This window comes from Plasmopara halstedii (genome assembly GCF_900000015.1).
Source record: "Plasmopara halstedii genome assembly, contig: Scaffold_179, whole genome shotgun sequence".
Taxonomy (NCBI): domain Eukaryota; phylum Oomycota; class Peronosporomycetes; order Peronosporales; family Peronosporaceae; genus Plasmopara; species Plasmopara halstedii.
The window spans coordinates 3,330-22,435 of NW_020187100.1; the positions used below are offsets into that span (position 1 = coordinate 3,330).

The 19,106-nt window shown below is 40.2% G+C and overlaps 8 protein-coding genes across 8 annotated transcripts; 4 read left to right on the top strand and 4 right to left on the bottom strand.

Moving 5' to 3' along the window:
- Positions 1 to 202: 202 nt before the first annotated feature.
- Positions 203 to 1,239, top strand: PHALS_02165 (vacuolar protein sorting-associated protein 26; the record flags this gene model as incomplete). The annotated part of the gene is made up of 3 exons (XM_024718745.1): positions 203 to 217; positions 279 to 826; positions 888 to 1,239. 3 exons carry the CDS (start codon positions 203 to 205, stop codon positions 1,237 to 1,239), a joined length of 915 nt encoding a protein of 304 aa, XP_024572621.1.
- A 58-nt stretch (positions 1,240 to 1,297) lies between these two features.
- Positions 1,298 to 2,093, bottom strand: PHALS_02166 (splicing factor; the record flags this gene model as incomplete). The annotated part of the gene is made up of 4 exons (XM_024718756.1): positions 1,298 to 1,658; positions 1,722 to 1,781; positions 1,842 to 1,891; positions 1,959 to 2,093. 4 exons carry the CDS (start codon positions 2,091 to 2,093, stop codon positions 1,298 to 1,300), a joined length of 606 nt encoding a protein of 201 aa, XP_024572622.1.
- Positions 2,094 to 2,183: 90 nt separating this feature from the next.
- Positions 2,184 to 3,474, top strand: PHALS_02167 (uncharacterized protein; the record flags this gene model as incomplete). The annotated part of the gene is made up of 5 exons (XM_024718767.1): positions 2,184 to 2,299; positions 2,357 to 2,516; positions 2,578 to 2,639; positions 2,703 to 2,792; positions 2,958 to 3,474. The coding sequence occupies 5 exons, from the start codon at positions 2,184 to 2,186 to the stop codon at positions 3,472 to 3,474; spliced, it is 945 nt and encodes a 314-aa protein (XP_024572623.1).
- A 47-nt stretch (positions 3,475 to 3,521) lies between these two features.
- Positions 3,522 to 4,733, bottom strand: PHALS_02168 (Predicted uracil phosphoribosyltransferase; the record flags this gene model as incomplete). The annotated part of the gene is made up of 1 exon (XM_024718779.1): positions 3,522 to 4,733. The coding sequence occupies one exon, from the start codon at positions 4,731 to 4,733 to the stop codon at positions 3,522 to 3,524; it is 1,212 nt and encodes a 403-aa protein (XP_024572624.1).
- A 1,525-nt stretch (positions 4,734 to 6,258) lies between these two features.
- Positions 6,259 to 8,459, top strand: PHALS_02169 (uncharacterized protein; the record flags this gene model as incomplete). The annotated part of the gene is made up of 6 exons (XM_024718790.1): positions 6,259 to 6,316; positions 7,920 to 7,967; positions 8,037 to 8,073; positions 8,155 to 8,195; positions 8,272 to 8,365; positions 8,456 to 8,459. The coding sequence occupies 6 exons, from the start codon at positions 6,259 to 6,261 to the stop codon at positions 8,457 to 8,459; spliced, it is 282 nt and encodes a 93-aa protein (XP_024572625.1).
- A 1,713-nt stretch (positions 8,460 to 10,172) lies between these two features.
- Positions 10,173 to 10,703, bottom strand: PHALS_02170 (uncharacterized protein; the record flags this gene model as incomplete). The annotated part of the gene is made up of 2 exons (XM_024718801.1): positions 10,173 to 10,394; positions 10,632 to 10,703. The coding sequence occupies 2 exons, from the start codon at positions 10,701 to 10,703 to the stop codon at positions 10,173 to 10,175; spliced, it is 294 nt and encodes a 97-aa protein (XP_024572626.1).
- Positions 10,704 to 13,965: 3,262 nt separating this feature from the next.
- PHALS_02171 (uncharacterized protein) lies at positions 13,966 to 16,229 on the top strand (the record flags this gene model as incomplete). The annotated part of the gene is made up of 5 exons (XM_024718812.1): positions 13,966 to 14,316; positions 14,386 to 14,573; positions 14,631 to 15,293; positions 15,357 to 15,425; positions 15,497 to 16,229. The coding sequence occupies 5 exons, from the start codon at positions 13,966 to 13,968 to the stop codon at positions 16,227 to 16,229; spliced, it is 2,004 nt and encodes a 667-aa protein (XP_024572627.1).
- Positions 16,230 to 18,400: 2,171 nt separating this feature from the next.
- Positions 18,401 to 18,931, bottom strand: PHALS_02172 (uncharacterized protein; the record flags this gene model as incomplete). The annotated part of the gene is made up of 3 exons (XM_024718823.1): positions 18,401 to 18,736; positions 18,799 to 18,804; positions 18,878 to 18,931. 3 exons carry the CDS (start codon positions 18,929 to 18,931, stop codon positions 18,401 to 18,403), a joined length of 396 nt encoding a protein of 131 aa, XP_024572628.1.
- Positions 18,932 to 19,106: the final 175 nt, after the last annotated feature.

A 19,106-nucleotide genomic window follows, 5' to 3' on the forward strand; every position in this document is an offset into this window, starting at 1 on the left:
TACTCTCTATTCTTGACCTGTTTTCCTTTCTCACGTTCCCCACTTGTACCTAAAACCTCAAAGTTTCCTGCCAAATGTTGTACAAGAGATAATCCCGTAACCTAACTTTCTTGAATTGAAAATATTTGGTTAACAAAAATTAACTAAAATTTTCCTTATTAACTGTAATCTTAAATTTTCAACTAACTCAATCTCATAATCAATGGCCGAAATCATGGTAAGTCGAATCTCCTTCTTCTTTATCTCGTCGTTCCTCCATCTCACGTCATTTCAATTAGAATCTTTTCTATTCTCCTAAACCTTCTGTTGAGCTTCAAGTGACTCTCAAGAATGCAAACGAACGTATCTACGTCACAAAAGATAAGAATGAAATTGTCAAGTTTCCACTTTATTATCATGACGAATGTCTTTCTGGATCTTTAAATGTCAAAGTAAATGGTAAAACACAATTCGAACATTGTGGATTAACGTTACATTTCATTGGACACATGAATGTACGAAATGATCGCAGTGGAAGTTCCGAATTTCTACATTCAATACTCACATTAGATACAAGTGGAAATGTTATCAAGAACGAAAGAATGTTTTCATTTGAGTTTCCAAACATTGAGAAACAATATGAAACATATCATGGAAAGTATTTTGATGTTCGTTATATTCTTCGTGTTAATTTATCACGTGGAAAGTATCTAAGTGCCATCATATCAGAACAAGAGATTTATATCCAACATTTAAAATCTCCATCACTTTCTTTATTGGATCATATGAGAATGGAAGTAGGAATTCAAGATTGTCTTCATCTTGAATTTACATCGAATCAATCCACGTACGTCTAAACTTTGATATCTTTCATTGTAACAAATACTCACAGTTTATTTATCAACCAGCTATCATCTTACTGATGTCATTATTGGAAAGATTCTCTTTGTGTTAATTCGCATTTCGATTAAATCAATGGAACTTACTCTTTTACGTCGAGAAAGTGTTGGACATGGTTCTCATCGTCATATTGAAAGTGAAATCATGACAAAGTATGAAATTCTAGATGGAGCACCAAAAAAAGGTGACAGTATCCCCGTTCGTTTATACCTTGCACCATATAATTTAACACCAACATATCGTCACATTGAGTTACAATGCTCTGTACGCTATTATCTCAATCTTGTACTTGTAGATATCGAAGATCGACGATATTTTAAACAACAAGAACTTGTACTTTGGCGTCAAAGTGTTGAGTAAAGAAGAAACAATCAAAAAAAAATTGAGTTTTTATTGATTTGGATCTAATTGAAATCTATCAACGAGAACGAGATGGGGAAAGTCGACGACGATGAATGCGATTACGTCGTGGTGAAAGAGAAATCGATCGCGATCGTGAATGATGACGACGACGTGGTGAACGTGAAAGTGAACGGGATCGATTACGTGGAACATCTTCACGAATTCGAATTCGATCTCCATTCAATTCAAAATCATTTAATTTACGAATTGCACGATGCATTTCATCCGATGTTGCAAATGATGCTGATCCATGACCACGACGATCGACGTCTGTATGAATGACATCACCACCTTTACGTAAAAAATCTTTTAAATCTTGCCAACTCATTGTATCGGGTAACCCAGAAATGGTTACGCGATATTGGGTACCACGACGTCTAGATATTTAGAAAAAAATCAATAAAAATTCAAAAATTTACATGTCACTAAATAGTACCAACCGGGGTTCATATGTACCACGTGACATTTCCACCCGAATTCGACTACCTGAGATCACGACACTAATAACACGATCATCTTCATGTTCTTATGCTTTAGTTGAATATAATATTATAACGTACTTATTCATTGAACGTACAGCATCACTTGCATCTCTTTCATCTTCGTATGTCTAATATTAATAGAAAAATCACCAAAAGTTATACTTAGATCTAAGAAAATGAAAGAAATGACGATACCAAGAACGCAAATGGTGGTGGACGGGTTGGAAACTTAATCTGGACACTTAACAGTCGTCCAAAGCGCTCAAACATATCCGATAAGTCACGTTCACGCACGATTTCGGGCAAGTTCCCGACATAGACACGTGCCATTCGTACCCTAGTCGACTGTTTGGTTTAAGTAGCCCCTCGCTCGACTGACACTGGTACAAGAAAATTGTACCAGTTTCTGAAAGTAACCCCATGGCACATAATGTCGTATCGTGTCTTGACGAACACTTTGAGCATCTTCGTGCGAATCTCATTCGATGTGAAGAATGTAATGAAAACTTTTTCTTTGATTTCTTACGTCATCCACGGTACGTTGTTGTGTTATGAAGATGTGGATCAACTATTTACTATCTGGTACCTTTTAGTTACTTTGTAACCCATTTTAAGTTGTGCCATCTTAAGAATGTATTGTACCGAATCAATGGATGTACCGAAGAAGAGAATCAACGGGTACGTTTTGGTCCAAGACGTAAGAAAGATGCAATTACGTGGTTTAGTCAGTTGAAATCAACGGAAAAACGCATGGTAAGGATAGAAATGAAAGTTTTTTATGTTATAACAAGCTCAAGATCTTGATATTCGATAGATTTCCATGCAAGATAACAAATGGGGAGAAATTGTAGAGTGCGAATGTTGGTCATGTCATTTGTACGTTTTTTAAGGTACATTTTCATTCTATCTTCAAAAAGTAATATTTTTATATGTTGATAGATGCAAACAAGCACGTAAAGGAAGTGAAATGCCTCATGCATTTGAACCAAATGAAGTTGGACGTCAACAAGCACTTGGACATCTTCAACAGTATCATGAAGTTGTCTACACAACAATGTTTCCTGTCCTTTCGAACCATTCTAATGGTACATTGGTACCTTTTGATGGTACACGTCAATCTCTTGAAGCTGAACGTAGTCGATTACGTCGATTAAAAGCGACACCAGCAGCAAAGAAAGCAGAAGCAGAACGAAGTAAACGTCGACGAGAACAATTGACACCTGCACAACGTCAACTTGATGCGGAACGACGTGCACGGAAACGTCAACGAATGGAAGAACGTACCCAAAGTCAAGGACGTCGTACTCAAGCATCTTCAGAAGTTCGTGAACGTGAAATGAAACGTTCTCGAGCTCGTCGACAACATGCTACCGAACAACAACGTCAACGAGAAGCACAACGTAGTCGAGTACGTCGTTTAAATGCAACAGAAGATCAAAGACGTAAAGAACGAGAACGATGTCGTCGACGGTACCAAGTACAAAAGCAACGCAAGATAGAAATGTACCAAAATGACACATGTACCCATCATGCTGGTACAATCGATCAAACACGTGTCGTATCTGTAGATCTGACACGACGGAATGAACATTTGGTCCAACAACAAGCACGATTGGGACTTGAGATACAATCTCTTTGTGCTTCACTATCAACTATCGACAAACAAGTGACTTCAAGTGAAATAGAGAATGATGGTACAAAGAGTGATTAAGTCGTATTTCTAAAATGCTTATTGATCCAAGTTCATGGTACACTCGATTAGTACAATACTGTCGAGGTTGCTGAATTGTGGTACACTTGTTCCATTCGATCTAAAATCATGTCTGTAGCCATCGTTCGACCGTCTTCAACTTGTGCTACAACAATATTAAGCATTGGAAACATTCCATGTAATGTAGTTACTGCTTCTCGTGTTGCAAGAAGCGCCACGAATGTAATCATCGGGACTACGGCTCCATGTTCTTGTAACCTTCGTACAACATTCATCACAAGATGAGGTGACGTCAAAACATGATCCAATAGAAAAACATTATGATAATTGAGACTTGTAGGTAATCGATGACCACATAATTGTGTCTCCATCGATTGCAGAGTCATGTCTGTAAATGTCATGTAACCTGTTGGTTGATCTGGTTCAATTAAATGAAATAATTCAAGCATTGGTGAACCTGCTGATTCCATAGAAATAGCACATGGTGGATGTTCCAATGCTACCCCATCCGACTTGCTATGATTTGGTAAGAAAATCTCCACTGCTTTTACTGGTACAAACGCCAATGCTTCTTCTAATACAATTCGTATCAATCGATCACTTGAACGTCGAAATTCATTCACCGTTGCTTGTTTCTTTCGTAATGATGTTAATAGTAACACTACAGCTCGTGATTCCACTGCATAAACACCAAGATGTTGATCTTTCACATCTTCTTGATGTTCTTGCCATTCATGTTTTCCACTTTTACGTCCTCCAGTTTTCAAACGTGGTTTTTTTGGATGTTTCGCTAATGGATTCCCATCTTTTCGTGATAAAACTTCATCGCGATGTTTATTCAAATTACAAATTGCTGCACGACTGACTTGATATTCTTTAGCTAATGCTGATTGCTTTTCACCTTGTTCAATACGTGAAAGTATCACACGTCGATCCATTTCACGTAAATATCGAGAAGATTTGACGATCCCAGTTGTCGTGATGGAAGTTTTGGGTTTTATTGAATCTGATGTTGTGGCAATGGGACTTTTATGAATTGTACCGTGTTCATGATGTTGCCATGACGACGTATATGGAGAAAGAAGTAAAGTGTCTTGATAATGACGTTGTTGTTGTAACATGGATGAAAGACCTGGTAATGGTGAAGTATCTCGATGATGTTGAGAAGTTGGAACGAGATGACGTGAAGGTTTTTCGGGACTTGGGACAGTAAAACTTGCCGTATGGACATTGGGGTACGCCGATGGAGTAAACAACATGACGGTGTTGCGTATGTTGCGTTTGGATTTCTTTTGCAAAGTGAAAAACTGTGGCATGGGGCGATCTCCGGCTACTAAAATAAATAAAAAACTCAAGGAAAACCGATGGGGCAAGAGACGGGGATGGTCGGGATCTCTTTCCAATCTTGTGACAAAGTAATGGTGAAGACAGAGATGGTAGAAACATTTTTAACGACAAAATTGAATTGAACACTATAGACCAGATGGAAGGTAGAGAGAGAAGAAAGAGAGTTGGAGATAAAAGACTGAGGGAGAATCCAATACCTTCGTTAACAGGAAAAAGGTTCATTTCACAATTAGTTGAAAAAAGGGGTCACGACGTGCAAAATGTGGAAATTCAAGATGACCCAATTTCACTCCAAAGATGGGAACAAGAACGTTACAAAAAGTTCATCATTGGAACTGATCGTCCTCATTCCTTACGAAGGCAATAATTATTGCTGTTTACGGCTTTGTGTCACTCTTATGTACGACATTCCATCGTGAAATGATGGCGAATTCTGGCCTGGCTGTGTTAGAAATACACCCACTCACGTATGGTTGTCTGGTCTTTTCTCGTTTCCAGAAACTGGAAATTGCCGTTTTTTTACCATATCAAGTCATAAATGAATTGAACAGAGTGGACGATCGTACAAGCTGGTTTTGAGACTCTCCCTAGTGGATACAGTTCTCTTATGATTTTTATATACTGACACCACGTGATACCTATGACTTCAAGGAATTGAGACGATCATACACCTCATTCTTTCCATCCTTTTCATAAAGTTTATATACGTACAAAGAGACTTTCTCGAGAAAGTTACAACGTTTAGACTGGTCACTTTCCGTTAACGAAACAAGTTTTTTTGACTATTAAATGTCGAAAGATTTTCATTTGGATCAAATTAGAAATTTCATTTGTAAGATACGAACCTGGATGGTAAGATCTTTATCTACTTAGTTGGACGCAGAAAATCCAAATGCGAGTACTTTCGTCCACGTGCAGACAAACGTCTTTCGATCATGCGTCGACAACATATCGCTGGCTGGACGTACATACGGTGCTAATTCATAACGACACGTGATGAATGCTGCCGCTGACGATCGTCCAATTTGTTGCGACGTAATATATTAAATGATGCGATTTTACACTTAAATCTAGAGACTGTAAAATCATATCCTATACTAAAAAATAGAGTCACAAGTGAAGTCTTCAATAGTACTATATGTAATCTTGAAGACATTTCTAACAATGCATCTCATCCCGCAATCACGCAAGCAGTTAGTAATATTATAATTGGGAATAGAGAGGGCACACATGTGAGCGGGTACCGTTAACTCACGCATCTCGACGACCAGAGTGAGTAAAGCCGCTTAGCGGTAAGATCGTTTTAAATAAAGATTTAACTCAAACGGCATGACTCAATTCTTCGCATGTATATAATAACGTTACGGTGCTTAATATACCCATAAAGAGTATGACTATGACTATGACTTAAGCAATTCAAGAAACCCCCTGATCAGAATGATCCAAACAATTTTAGAAACAATTCTGGTTGCGCATTCAAATGATGTCGAAGATAGTGAGTGCGATTTAACGGCACTGTACCCTCGCATACTCGCATTGTTATCCTTCTCTGACTCTACAAAATAAAGGATGGGGATTTGAAGATATGTATGAGGGGAAGGTAGAAAAAGGGAAGAGAGTTGATACTATGCTCGTGATTTTAAGAAAAGGGATCAGTACCAAGCCAGAATGAGAAGCGTAAACCTTACAGACATATCTGAACTCATCAACGATTTTCATAGTCGATGACGAGCGCATCCACTCCCCTAAGTAGCACATCAGCCATCGCTCAAAGCAGTAACACTTTGATTTCTTGGCTTCACCATCAAAACAATTTGAAAGCCTCTAGAAATTAGTATGAAATTTAGCTGAAAGAAAAACAAAGTTCAAGAGGGTCCAAAATATGAGATAAATGAAAAATCTAGACAGAAAACGAAAAACAAGGGTAAGGCAGCTCAAGTTGATAGTCTGATAAATGTGCCGTCATTATGTAGTGCTCATCCCACATGGACAGGCGATCACGAGTTGATGGCGCTAGACAAGCTGTACCATCCATTGATACAGTTCCGATTCCTACTAAAAATTTCATTATATTTTTTATTTGAGACCATTCTCGTTTGTCCAAAATAGTTCGAAATATCTGTCGCATCCTACAAGAATACAATCTGTACCATATGAAGCGATGGGTGGCTACTACGCTTTGAATGTCCTCCTCGTTTTCTCGTTGTACAGAACTCATACTTCAGCATCAAGGATAACATCCGTCTTGACGTCCATTCGTGCTTGGCCTCAGGATGCACAAACAATAACCTCTCACGTTTGATGGCAATCCAGCTATCAAGTATGGTCTCTATGTGAACAAGGTTTTGCCAACGCACGAGCAGAAGCCCAGAGATATCTATTGCGATACCCAGATGCGACTACATAGTGTCTTCAGCTTCATCAAATGATTTTGAAAGTTTTGCTATTTATTCTCTTAATACAATTTTGAGTCGAGTCAATTGAATTGTTTTGTCGTTTGCTTTAGAGGACAAAGTAGCACGAATTTCAAACTCAAGATCTCTATGTTCTGTTTCCATCTTAATGAATCCATGCATCCATTTTTCAATCAGTCAACTATACAATCGACTTCTTCGCTGCGCCTTTTGAACGAAGACAATTATTGAATTGCGATTATAACATCGTAAGTATTGTTAGAATCAGCAGTTTTAAAGTTGCTAACGGGTCAAGATCGTCAGTCGATCTTTCTTCAGAATTTTATTCAATGCATTCTGACGAAATTGTGACAGCCACTGGAGTTAGCATCTCTTCTGTCGTACCAACGGTACACACCAGCTTCCACTTGCTCGGGACAATAATATGACAAGCATTAAATTAATCAAGAAACGAATATAAATCTTTCTTCTTAATTGCAGTGTCTGTACGAGTATTTTATACTGACTCGTTTCCCACTAATACGCCATGACCCTTCAAGATTTGAGCGAACAGCGACTAATAAGCACCCTGACGACCTGCCAGTGTCGCAATCGCCAATATTATTGCTGCTCGTCTCTTCTACCAATCTAAAGTTAGTTCTACATTTGATTCTTAAACTTTCGAGGCAAATTGCGATCTTTCAGGTCCGAGGAATGACGGCTTTCAGGCAGCAGTAACAGCAGTCGCAAAAGGCAAAGTAAAGCTTGTAGATTCTATCAAAGAGCTTGAATGCTGATACGTTGTTTGCAATGTCTTGATAGATCGCGTTGATGCTAGTTTCAATGGACTAGACAACACGTTCATGAGCTCGCAAAGGCGATGAAGCTGCAGCATTAGACATTCATGAATGCAAAAAATGAAAACTATCGATTTCTTAAGTGATCTCATCGAATTTTGCTGGCTTCTTGTTCTGCGATATAGTGAGTGAGATATATGCATCTTTGACTTGTAACGTTCCATTCGATATGTAAGAATTGTACTCTGAACGTCTCCAAGGAATCGTCAGCAGCACTTCAAACATCCACCATTTTCTAGAGACCATTTCCAAAATTGAGAGGAACTTACCAATATGGCGACTCATCACGCAAATGTTAGTCATCTCATTAATCAAATGAGTATGTTTAAATTTTATTAATTTTTATATTATTAATGAATTGCTCGTGTCATTGTTGACGCGCAGCTAATAAATGAGATCATTTCTGGGGTTGTGTGGCTCAATGATGATTTGATAAAGGAAAGGTAGAAGGCTGCAGCGTTGACTGTAGAATGATATGCATGATTGAGAAAATTATGTACTTATAACAGTAGTCTCGGACTTAAAGCGAAGCTCAGTAGTAGCATCATGATGAGTAGTCTCATATCTCGCATCATAAAGTGAAATTTATTTTTCGAGATGGTTTTGAATATCAATTTAAGCCACTGATGTAGTTTTGTATACTTAACACTTACACACATCGTACAATTGAATTTTATACGATTGTACAAAATTCATAATAGACATGGTATAATTGTAAACTTTTATAAGTACTGAAATATCGGTATTCTGTGGCTAAAACGATTAGCAACTGTCCGAGTATCTATCTCGGTGCAAAATAGCCAGCTTAACGTATAACTTAGTCTCAAATTGCAGCCAAAGGACTGGGATTGATAATCGCTTGCCTGCACGTGCACACCGCTTTGAATGCGCTGTGTAGGTAGTAATCAGGCGTGCCTTAGCCTGACGCCGGTGGAGAAACAGATTGCTTTTACCGTGAGGCTCTGACGTTAAGCGTCCTGGGCTTTGACGGCTGGAACAGAATAAGTTTCTCTCATCTGGACCAGAGAAGCTAAGATGGTCTCGAGTTCACAGCTCGTCGCGCTTGCAACTTTCAAGCTAAGAGAACGTGTGCAAGATTGAGCGTCAGCGTGTGATGCTTTGGTAGAATAGGCGTTCCCAGCACGAAACGATTCAAAGCAATAGTTGTTGTGGGTGTTGGCGCTAACTGACTGTGTTTTTGGGAGCTTTTATGTTCAGGTCGATTCGTCAAGGGAGGTGACAATTAGCAGGTTACTGTAAGGAAACGCAAGCCTTTATCGTCTTAATGCAGCTGATCCTCGCCCGGTGGTGATAATCATTACCGCTTTGATGTATGGTCTCTATACGTGTGCGGCTTGCACAGAGTAAGACGGCTCATTGTTAGTGAGGATACAGCCAAGCAGTTCCTCGACAAAGTGTTTCGCGGATACTGCTTGCCAATGGCCATTGAAATAGATCGATATTCGCTCAACAGCAAAAATTTGGCAACCATTGTTCAAGGTGCTCGGCACCAGATAAGATATGTCATCCACTGACGATTCGCAAGCAAATGCTCAGAAGAAACGCGTCATTCGTGCCGCCAAGGGGTTTTCTCCAACGCAGCAGCGCAAAGAGACTGTGGTGCTAGATTGAGCTGCTCCCACTTCTTGAGCCCGCGTTAAATATTCGAAAAAGTCTTCACAGGCCTTATATCACCTAACATAAATGGCTCGTCGAGCCGTCAGGTACAGGCGGCACTGGTCCTAGTGGAGGACGGGCTGTCGATCAAGTTCGACGTGCTAATATTAGTCCGGTTACAATTTGTAGCAAAATCAGTGATTTTATGTTAATGATAAAGGGTATCCTGCGCAATGTCAATGGCACCAGTAACGAGAGCCTAGATAAACACAAGCAAAACGCCGACGCAAGAAGCAGACAGTACACAAATGAATATGTTGTGGGGAATTTATTCATTAGAAGGAAATGACGTAGCTATACATGCAGTATTAGCGACTAGATAGCGTCCGCGTCAAATCAAATAGATACTCTTAAGAAATAAACAGAATTCAAAGATTGGCACAGCTCTGATCTACCAATACCCTCAACTGATGTGAGGGCAACATTATTGCAACCTGTCTCCAAACAAGCTTTGTGCATCACGTTTTTCTTGCGACGAGCTCTGAAAACGAAGCAATGACTTAAATGTTGCCGTGAGCCCCGTGGCAGGGGTCGTAACACTATCCGCTTCTTGGAGTGGACGCAATGTGCGCAGCTTATGCAACAATGACTCGCAGCGGAAAAAAACCATAAGCATCGAAGCAGTGTTCGCTGTCGGATATATAGACTAAAGTCCATATATTGCACCAGGACTAGAATCTACATTGTGAACATTCTTATCTACCCTCTTCACTGAATGATAACGCCTTCATGGCGCCACTATAGAGAACGCGACTTCTGATGGCTCGTCGAGAAGTGTAGCGCGAAGTAAATTGTTTTTCGATTCAGTGGGTACTCGTAAGGGCTGGTGGTGCGAAGCTGCGAAGCAAGCTCTCAGTGCAACGGGAGCTCTTCAAGAATTCACTGTAAGTGCATCGGCTTGGTGTAACATTGGATCCAGTGGTGCTAATATATAAGGTGGGAAAGGATGTAACATGGTGCAAACCATACTATAGAGTTTGAACACTTAACACTTTTACCCGTACGCTTGAGAGCAAAGTTTAACCGTATTCCGATGAAAAATCATAATGAGTACTAGGTAAGAATGATAATGGTGTTATTTTGAAGAGGAAAGGTCCGTCGGCTATGTGTAACATATAATTTTCTTCACAGATGGTCAATACGAAGTACCATATTTCGCTAGCTTACATTTCGATAGAACAACTCTTTCGGCAAATGTAAGCATTATGTGGTACCTCCGTTGCACCACATTCGGGTCACCCCTTCCTACAAATTCAATCTATCTTGCAAGATAGGGTTAGATAGGTGAGCCAACTTGGTTTGCTATAGTATTACGACTGCACGAGGTAGAAGATTTCTCCCCATTGGGTGAACCCCGCACCATGTGCAGCTCACTCTCTGTTGTGATGGTCTTTAGATTGAGACATTGGTGTCGTGCCCCTTGCCTAAAGAAGACTTTGAGCCACAGAGTTCGCGTTAACAAATCAAAGAGAATAATTCCGGTAGTTTTCAAGTAACTTTTTTATAGACGTCAAATTTAACAAAATATCAAAATATTTCATGTTCAATGATACAACTTAATGGTATTGCATGACGTGAGCCTGAGTGTCCCACAGACTACGGGATCCATCATCCTTTCAACGCCTGTACTCTCGTTTCTTTGAGTTCGGCACAAGTGCACAGAAGTTTAGCACAATTGTACGAAAGTGTAATAACTACGTACACCCTGATACGGTACGTACCTCGTTGCATAGATAATGAGATTCAAACATAAGTTTTACTCTGGAAAATTTAGAAAAACATTTCAACTTCTGATTGCTGATATATGGAGAAACTGATGTTGAAGTTCTACCCAAGTGTAAGAGACCTTCGATAGAACAATGTGAGCTTTCACATTTATATGCGGCCTTGTGCTCATTGCTCAACTAGTCTAGAGCATTTCTAATAGAGCAGAGGACGTGGATTATGGTGACAGCTTAAGGCAGATTTTATGTATTTGCATTTGTTTTTACTACATCAAATTGTCTAGCAGGATCTAGTTGAATATTCAGCACTTTGGTGGCTGAGATTTCTGCGGTGCTTAAGCACAGCTTGAGCACACCATCCAAGATAACGTCTCGTATGTCATTCTGATACCAAAAGCACACTTTGATGCATCTCTTGTCGTTATTGTTCTTCGAAAATTTGCTCAAAAGCAAACTGCATCTTCGATCACATATATCATCGACAATATGTCGCATAATATAAATATCCAGGTCCACGCATTTCCTTCCTCCCGTCTTTTCTAGACGTTAAATCAGCGCTGCACATAGATGATCACCTTAAATTTCTCATTGAGCACCCAACGTCTTACTTACCCTCCAATCCATGACGCAAACAATCAAGTTCGCAGCTGCCGATGGAAGGCCTTACACTTGAATCTCGAATAGTCATTTTTTTGTTGAGAATTTTGTCTTTAAATCATTGTAAGAAAAAAATTAGTCTAGTCGATGTCTCGAGACTATTCTATAAACACCTAGCGCTATATTGCGAGTCGCACGTGACAGATATAAGCGTATTGCGATTGCCGAGATCGCATTTCTTCGCAAAACTTTGTCGGTTTGAGCAAATAACTTGGTATATTGATTGCCTGACAACACACTCGTCGACCAACCATACCCTTGCAGTTTCTGGTTGCATGGCTCCTTGAGACTTTATACGAAACCAATACGCTTTTATCTGGTCTCGATAAAGTGCTGAGTCTATTGAATGCTCCCGTATGTAGCACAATGCGCCATTATCACTTAACAATTCAGTCGTCTTGATTTCGACCGAGCGAAGTGCTCAAACTTCAGATTTATCGCATTGTCGAGTAACATACAGAATGGGCCAGATCACCTGAGCCAAGCATTAGTATGATTCATTTCTTTGCTTACTTGTCTATGTTATCCGGTCTCCAGTTGGAGTTTATTTATTGTTGTGTTTAAAGAGAAATTGATTAATAAGCTTCGATCACGCTAAATGGACTCAACGTGTGATTCAGATGTAGCAGAACGTCAGGCAAATTACTTTATATTAACTGTTTGGGCTCTTAGTTTATTTTGATTGTCAAGTCTTGACAGTTGATCATACAGGAGCAATGTCGTACAATTTACGTCGGTCTGCGACTCATAGAAGATAGTGAAATTTGGGCAGATATTGATCGAATGCATAATTATTAGCACTCAGTTTCGGGGTTGTACGCTAACTCAATAATTCTCGAGAGTGCCAACTCTAAGCATGACATAAAAAGCAAGTCAATTCGAAGTATTTCTCAGACGATCAGAATGCTACCTAATATTGCCATAAGCACCTTGATCAGATCTCGCGGCAAATTCTTGGACACAAGGAGTCTTATCATCGATCTTGAATGTGATGAGGTCAGAAACTCTCTCGAAATCGTTTAAATACTTGAGATTAAGCATACAATAGAGGCTGGGAGTTGAAGAATTACTACCATGAATACTCTAATCCCATCATTCTAGTGAAGCTGAAATATTCTCTGTGCAAGTTTTATTACACATGGTGTGGTCAACACCACAGAGCACTTAGCACACCGTGTGCCTAAATGTAATGGAATGATCGTTCTGAGGGAGTCAGACCATAATGGGATCAGCAAAGTCATAAGATAAACAGGATTATATTAAGTAATTTAACAAGAATCTTATCTATCGGATATATATAAGATATAGTGTTGTCTACAACAACAGCATTTTTTTGGGTATCATCATCTATTTCAGTCACATATCCCAAATTTAGCCAGGAAGGGTTTTCGCTAACTAATTCGCAGTATGACTATAAAACATCTTTCGCAGTTAACTCAAAAGGAGTTTGACTACTTATGTGGGAAACGGATAATTCACGGAAAGTTGGATGGACAGAGGACAATTCCAGATATTCAATCTCGCCATGGAATGGTGTTTTATACGATTCTAGCCAAGTTCTCCCATCGATTTTTAGTCGAGGTACAGCTCTTGTAAGACCAGCAACAATAGTACCAGGAGTTGAAAGAACACTTAAAGAGAATTCAACATCAAAAAAGGTTGATACATAAACACAAAGATAGTGTCACGAATGAACATAATGTTTCAGCAATTCGACGCTTAAGCACCAACATCTCAGTACTTCTTGTTCAATTCCCGCATACGAAATCGGTTTATCTCCAGCTTTCACTTACGTGTGTAGTGGCTCTTTGTTTATTTTGGACTCTTTGGCTTATCATGCTTAACATTGATCCAATTCACACTGTTAATTGCGTTATGGACACTAAAGAATTGGATGATGGTGCTTTTTGGTTATTTGTGGATCCGTCTCCATTTCTTTTTTGGCTTTCTTTTGTTGGTTTATCTATCGCGGGTATTGGATATCTAGTTATCCTCGTCAAAATGGTTGCTCGTCGGAGACGGCGAGTAATGCAGACGCCGGAATTGTCGACTATTTCAACCGCTAGTTTAGTACAAAAAGTGACGAGTCAGTCGAAGCTAGCAAGTCAAATCGCTTTACGATTCACCTCTTCAACTCAATCAATTCGTACGCTTATACAAACTGATCGAATTTCTCGACGATTTGCTGTGAGTTGTAATCGTTCATTCTTTTATTCATGCCATCACTAACAACTTTGTGTCCTTTATGGATAGTAGCTTGGGATGAAATTGGGAGATTTAGCTTTTGAAACGGTTTTGCTCATTCAGATTTTGGAGGCAGGATCACCCGAACCGATTATTGCGATTTTTACTTTTATCATCATCTCAAACGCATTGACATGTGTCGTGACAATGTTTATCCCCTTGCAACGCATTGGTCTAGTTGAGACGACTGTAGATCTGCTGTACGTTTTGAGTCTTAACATGTCGATCAAATGCTCATCTAATCTATAGTGTTGTAGATTCGATTTGCTTATCGTCGTTGTTTGTCCGATTCTCGTTCTGGTATTTTGCATGTCAGCCTTCACGTTTCCGCGAGATATATACGCTATTAACCACGAAGTGTTTCCACCTGGATGGTTTGAACGACAAGCGAGTGTTGTAGCAGATCCGGCGCAAACAGCAGTGATTTACGAAAATTTGAAATCAATCCGTATTACCTCTGTCGTCAACTTTATCGCTCGAATGGCCGTGAACGTCACGCTTTATATGCGACTTCATCGTATGGTCAATCTCATTCCGTGGAGACAGCAAAGTTGCATTTACCCACGTAAACATCGGATTGCTGCATTATTGTTGGTGGCCTATGCCATTTTATTGGTCATCTTTGTGGAAGAGAGCGTTCGGACGTCTGCGATCGCGTGTGATCCTCATCCAGAATGTGTTCTGCATGCACGACGATGGACGTATTTGAAGTCTAACTCTTTGACACAATGCCCTTGTTTAGTGATGATTGACCGTGATGTCGCTCCAAAAACTTATGACGAGTGGGAACAACCTTTAGATGTGACTAAAAAGGTTGCTCAACTTGCGTCTAGAGGGGATCTCAAGACTATGCAATTGACAAATCGATATTTACCGACTTTACCTGAAGAACTTCGACGATGTACAAATTTAATACATTTGTACGGACTGCTTGGCTTCTTAAGTAAACGTTCTGTACTAACACACTTGAACTTTTAATGTAGAACGTTGGAGTACACGCACACTCAGACTTTACCCGATTGGATCAAGGAGTTGGCTAATCTTGAATTCTTGTACGTTTAATTAAGTGATTTCTTTTGATTCTAAACATTTTTTATCGTGTCATTTCCCCGTGTGATATCAGACATCTTGAGAGCAAATTCACTAGTCCGTTTATCAGTCTGCCGAATGATATGTTTGAGGATATGACGTCATTAACGTTTATCCACCTTGCGGGTTTTGTTTCAATAAAGCGACTTCCATCATTTCAAGGGCTCACAAAGCTGAAATCACTTACGTTGGCTGCTTTTTTGCTGCTTGACCAATTACCAGCTTTCGATCATCTCTTGCGACTTGAGCGACTATTGGTAACATGTGCACCGTCCCTTGACAGTCTTCCGGATCTTGCTCCAGTTAAGAAGAATCTTAAATCATTGATATTGACTGATCGAGGGACATGGTGTTGCAATGGCTTTCTAGATTCGTGTAATCAACGGAGCCCAATGTGTCAAATTCATCCTCTCTGGGGAACACCAGCAGCCTCGTGCTTAGCTTCAGATCGCGAAAGAGCGAGTTCTGCAACATTGGCTTTGCTGACAAAGTTTCCAACTAATGTTTGCAATGGTTTGTTACTTCCTGGATCGTTAGAGGGTCCACCCACCCGCACAACGATGGATCCATGCAATGGCACGCTCTATCGCCAATGCATCGATGTTAACGGAGTCGAATCCATGTGCTACAATGCAAGATACATGGGTATCGCCTGCGATTCAAACCCGTTTCCTATCAATATGAGACGACGTCAGATTGCTCAAAGTATTGGGGAACCATGTAACCCGCGATATGAGGCTTGGTTAGGATGCGAGTCTAATTCATGATGGCTTGAGAAATGAAGTATAGTAAAGACAGGTGTAGGACATACAAGCTGTGGTAGAATCAAAACAGTGTGCTATTGCTACGCGCAAAGATGGTCTTTTGTTGGCTACATCATTCATGAAATTAATGTCAAACCTATTGTTAAAATTCTCGGACCCAACACATTGATCGAATGTTGTCAATGTATTCATTGCATTGTTAGCATTGAAGGAAGTAAAAGGCAAATAGAATACATATTAGTTTAGCACCATTATACTGTCTGGAAGAGACTTTTCACTAGGACCTTAACAACTCTTTAAACTTCATACAGCTCATCAAGGCTAAATGAGAGCTCTTCTCGCTGACTGATGATCCATTGTATCCACAAAATTTCATGCGTAGATGTCGTGATTCCGTATTTAAAGCTTTTGTGCACGCTCAACAATAGTCTCTCTCATCATGCTTCTCGCGCACGAAGACAAGCTGTGCTAGATGGGCTGCCAGCCTCGTGCAATTCATTAATTTAGGTCGATGGTAAAGCTTGTATGTACGATTTATTAGTATTTTACTCAAAATACGGCTTTAGAATAACCCCGTGGGTGATTGTCACCATGGAACCTACGGGTCGGAAGCTTCTCTGCGCAAGATGTACGGCAACCTCGCGGCTATTGGCAGCACTCGTCGCCATTCTAATGAATTGGTCTTCAGAGTATTATTCTCTGTGAGAATGAAGCATGAGGTGCTTATCGGGACAACAAAACAAACTTTGCAGCTTCTATCTCTAGTTGGTCCTGCACAATTGATGTCGCTAGTTGTGCTGTATACTGGTGACATCAAGTCCCGAAAGCGGCTGACATTAGAAAGTCAATCTTATCACTCGGCGCTGAATGGTCAAGTGGCGAGTAGTGCATGCTTGTTTAAGCTCAATACAGTCACAATTTTGGCACAAATGTCAATTTATAAAAAGGATGCAATGCAAGATATGATAGAACTATGCATACGGACAAATCTAGTTGACACACAATCATCCATAGTACGATGTTTGCACTTGGATCTATTTGCCAAGATAGACAAGGTTTATCTGGCAACTTTAACAGCATTCTAACGCTTCATTAGAAGGTATGGTCTATCACGTAAAGAAAAAGATTGATCAGTGTCACCATCTTAAGGAATTTCACGGAAGTTGCTTCGTATGGACGAGGTATAGCAGAAATGACGTCGATATGGATCGGATCCTAACCAATCGTCTAAAAATGTGCTAGATTGCCGCAAAGAGGCGATCTTCCAGGTTGTGCAAAGAAAATCATCGCGCTTCTCTTCTGGTCATTCAATGTTCAAACTGGCCATTCCATATCATCAGCGCTAAAGGCTTTGCAAGTCTCTGATTTTTACTTCAACCGTGTACTACCGGGCATAAACACGCTATTGTATTCGAATTTTGCCAGCTAACACAAGCTTTGTGGTATGATCCTGACAAGTTTACGGTACACCTATCCACCTCTAAGCCTGTTGTAATTATTTTGTATTCGCGTCCGGCAACATCACCACACTTCTCATTGTTGGAAAGACTTATCGCAGGTAATGACAAGATGGCATTATGTTACGATGTATGTCTCTAAGATAAAATACTATTATTGCATGCAATCATGATGATGGACAGACAAATTTCTTCAGCCTACTTTGGGTGTGTAAAATTAGAGATCGTTTTTTGGCGGCATGCTGCTGGGAACAGAATGATCACGTGAAGGGTACAAGTTGGGCTGCTGGTGCCAGCTTTGCTGCTCGATATGATTCCTTGCGACTCAGTTCACCGCGGTGGATACCATTGTTTTGACTACGTAGCGACAGTACCGGACCGTGTCGTCATAATCTTGCACCGGTATGTCAAGAAATTTCCGCGCCACTACAGCACTGAGGAAGATAATAATACTATTTGCTGATTAACTTATCTGCTCAGTAGTTGTCTGATTTACTTCACTGGCCCCAGCACTTTGGGCAAAGCTATATCTTCTTAAGAAAGACTGTTGTGGGTCGACGAGAGCTGAGAGCCTGTGCTCACATCCATTAACTAAGAGTGGTGTCTCGTTGAATTAGGATTTTTGCCATGTGACGAAGTAGCAAAGGAGGCAATTTTGTCTATTCTGTTAGTGGCGTTTTGTGGCACCAGTAGAAAACATATTGGGCTGTAATATCGTTATGTCGTTTCAATTACATACTTACAAAGCCCAGAAAATCGGAACCATCGCAACCCAACAACATAGGTATTGCCAAAGCTGAGCAGCACGGTGGCCTTACTGAGCTGTGAGTTACGCTTTGGCTCTGCTACATTTGCTCCCCTAATTACCAGCTCACCATCGCTGGTTTTTGGATCTGTCTTTCTCGTGTTGTAAATTCCCAGTTGGAGTCCCAAATCTCGTCGTGCCCGTGTCTTACTATCCTCTGCAAGAACTTCGTAATCCGTGCAAAGCAGCTCAATCGGTTTGAACTCCACCTCAATCGATTCGAACTCCACCGCATCAAACGAATCGCTCTATATTTTCAACAGATGAAATAAGCCTTCAAAGTCGGACTTGGGTCGCTCCTTATCCATACCGTGTGCTATCATTACCGGAGCAATCACTGCTTGTTTATTGATATGAAGTTGTACTTCATTCTATTGGCATCCACCGACTGACGCCAGCAAAGTATATCGATTTTCTGAATTATAGTCTTCAGGGATGAGCATTTGCACGAGTTGTCCTTTGTCGTTGGCCAATACGCGCCTGGTGATTAGTATTGTAAGCGTGTCGATTTTGGCGGCCACTTCTACAGTTCTGGCCAAAAATATGTAGCCTTGAATAACTCTCAAATTTTTACGTCAATTTTCAGCGAAATACCCTAAAACCGTGTAGAAACGCTAT